The 3,014-nt window shown below is 39.7% G+C and overlaps 1 protein-coding gene across 1 annotated transcript in view; it reads right to left on the bottom strand.

Annotated features, from left to right (window-relative positions):
* Window positions 1–2,064: 2,064 nt before the first annotated feature.
* The window catches only part of LOC103263096 (protein virilizer homolog), a gene marked incomplete at its 3' end in the record, with an annotated part of 35,930 nt that continues 34,980 nt past the window's right edge, over window positions 2,065–3,014 (bottom strand). Inside the window, exon 10 of the mRNA XM_008060768.1 lies at window positions 2,065–2,219. Coding sequence (XP_008058959.1) covers window positions 2,065–2,219 — 155 coding nt within the window. The remainder of the gene's footprint in view (window positions 2,220–3,014) is intronic.

The following is a 3,014-nucleotide window of genomic DNA, read 5'->3' as shown; positions in this document are numbered from 1 at the left end:
CAGACAGCACCTTTATTTCACAGATCACACAAAACAGTTAGTGAACCAGGGAAAGGAGTGAAGTGAAGGGTAACTCCAACTCACTTCATTTTGAAGAGACATGGCTTACACTTGGCTTTCCACCTTTGAACAAAATTACAGGACTGCAATAAACCAAACTTTCCAAGAGAAAAAAATGATTTTGAAGTTTACTTGAACTAGTAAGAAATACATTGCAAAGTAAGAATCATGCTGTATAAAATGGGTCAGGAAGAATCTGAAATACGTGGTACTAGTTGAATGAAGTCAGAAAAAAGGCTAAATAATATATGATCCCGTTTATATAAAATATTCAGAACAGACAAATGAATAAAGACAGGAATAGATTAATGAATACCCGAGACTGGTGGAGAAAGGGTTAGAAAGAGACTGCCAATGTACATCTTTCCTTTTGGAGTAATGAAATCTTGTAAATCAAATAGTGGTGATGGTTGTTGGACTTTATTAATATAGTAACAGCAACTGAATTGAACACTTTAAAAGAGTAAATATCAACCGGGCTCGGTGGCTCAGCCTGTAATCTCAGCGCTTTGGGAGGCTGAGGTGAGTGGATTGCCTGAGCTCGCGGGTTCGAGATCCACCTGGGCAACTTGGCGAGACCTCATCTCTACAATAAATAAAAAAATCAGCCGGGCATGGTAGCACATGCCTGTAATTCTGGCTACTCAGAAGGCTGAGGCGGAGGGATCACCGGAGCCCAGCAGGTCGAGACTGTGGTGGCTGGGAGCGGATACTGCACTCCAGTCTGGGCGACAGAGTGAGACTCCAACTCAAAAAAAAAAAAGAAGAGTCCACATGCTAGCATTTTTAGAATATTGACTCAATGTTCCACATTTTCTACTTGATAATTTCACAAAGCCAGAAGTCAAAATAAAATAATTTAAAAATTATGATTCAATATCTTAAACTTGTTTTAAACTATTCACATAAAGTTTTCTGTGAACTTAATTAAATATATATTTATATACCTAAAAAAAGTTCATATCCAGTATTGTTTACTTTTGAGAACAACACACATGTGTTAAGCCACAAATAGATTTCTAAATTGTACTCAGAATAGTATTGTACTTAGAAATATATACACAGGTAGAGAGTGGCAGCTCATACCTGGGACGTTGCAGCGACAGAATGCTTTCAGTCCAGGAGTTCGAGATCAGCCTGGGCAACACAGAAAGACTTCATCTCTACCCCCCCCAAAAAAACAGCCCAAAAATTAGCCTAGTATGGTGGTACATGCCTATAGTCCCAACTACCAGGGAAGCTGAGGGGGAAGAATTGGTTGAGCTCAGAAGATCAGGGATGTGGTAGGCCATGATCATGCTACTGCACTCAACTGGGTGACAGAGTAAGACTCCAATTCAACAACAACAACAAAAGAAACACACATGTAGCAAAGCACACAGAGGCAAAACTATACCCAAAACTGAACTTTTGAGTTCACCTTTATCAGTTCCATTTTGATTAGATACTTCAACTGATCACCAATTTTCATGACTTTCCAGAAAGGATACTTGTAAAACTTTTCATTTAAAAATTAAAATATTGGCTGGGCTTGGTGGCTCAGCCTGTAATCCCAGCACTTGGGAGGCTGAGGCGAGTAGACTGCCTGAGCCCGTGGGTTCAAGAGCAGCCTGGGAAACTTGGCGAGACTAGACTCCACAATAAATCAAAAATTAGCCAGGTGTGATAGCACACACCGGTAGTTCCAGCTACTTGGAAGGCTGAGACGGAAGGATCACTGGAGCCCAGCAGGTCAACACTGGGGTGGCCGTGAGTGTGACACTGCACTCCAGCCTAGGCAACAGAGTGAGACTCCAATTCAAAATAAACAAACAAATAAATAAATACTAAAATATTCTATCAATCTTTAGTTTTATAAACTATCTTCATAAAAGGTAATTTAAGGAAGTTAAAAACAGAGTTTTACTAGATATATTATTGAAACATGATGAAGCTCTAATTACAAATATTCAAAGGCTTTTTCCTTCACATATTACAAATGCTTAAAATAACTTCAGTACCTACCTTGCAACTTAGCATTATTTTCATCTGCTTTACAAAGCTTCAAGAGAGATGCTGCATGTTGTTCTAGCATTTGAACATCACTGGAAGACTGAACCACCACCAAAATAAGTATGCATGCATAATTATAAGCTACTGACTTCTTAGATTTGGAATCACTGAAACAAAATAAGGCTTTTAAGTTTTGGATACAAAAACAATTTTTCAGAAATAATTTTAACATTTTTTCTCTACTTGGCATTAAAGACACCAAAGAAATTTACTATAAAACAACTAGCTAGCCAGGCACAGTGACTCACGCCTGTAATCCCAGCACCTTGGGAGGCTGAGGCAAGAGGATTGCCTAAACCCTGGGGTTTTAGACCAAACTTGTGAGACTTCGTCTCTACAATATACCAAAAAATTAGCCAGGTGTGGTGGCACACACCTGTGGTTCCAGCTACTTAAAAGGCTGAGGCAGAAGGATCACTTGAGCCCAGTGGGTCGAGGCTGCAGTGGCTGCGAGTATGCCATTGAACTCCAGCCTGGGCAACAGAGTAAGACTCCTACTCAAAAAAAAAAAAGACTAGTTGCCTGCAGATAAGAATTCTACTAAGAAATAGGATCAGGCCGGGTGTGGTGGCTCATGCCTGTAATCCCAGCACTTTGGAAGGCCAAAGCAAGAGGACTGCTTGAGTCCAGGAGCTTGAGACCAACCTAGGCAACATAGCAAGACCTCATCTCTACAAAAAAATAAAATAATAAATTAATTTTCAAAAAATAAATAAGATAAGAACAATAAAATTAACAAAGAAATAAGATCAAGCCACCACTGCTTTGCTAAGTTATGGTCTAACCATGTATTCTTTGACCTACGGCCAGGCCATGTTTTGTTTTCTTAAGCTTTGGCCCCCTCCCTTACCTTGGGGAGGTGAATCTATCTCTCTATCTCTATCTCTCTCTCTCTCTCTCTC

This window comes from Carlito syrichta, unplaced genomic scaffold, assembly GCF_000164805.1.
Source record: "Carlito syrichta isolate Samal-C Ts95f unplaced genomic scaffold, Tarsius_syrichta-2.0.1 Scaffold304720, whole genome shotgun sequence".
In the NCBI taxonomy this organism is placed as follows: Eukaryota; Metazoa; Chordata; class Mammalia; order Primates; family Tarsiidae; genus Carlito; species Carlito syrichta.
This window is presented reverse-complemented; position numbering and strand designations above follow the sequence as displayed.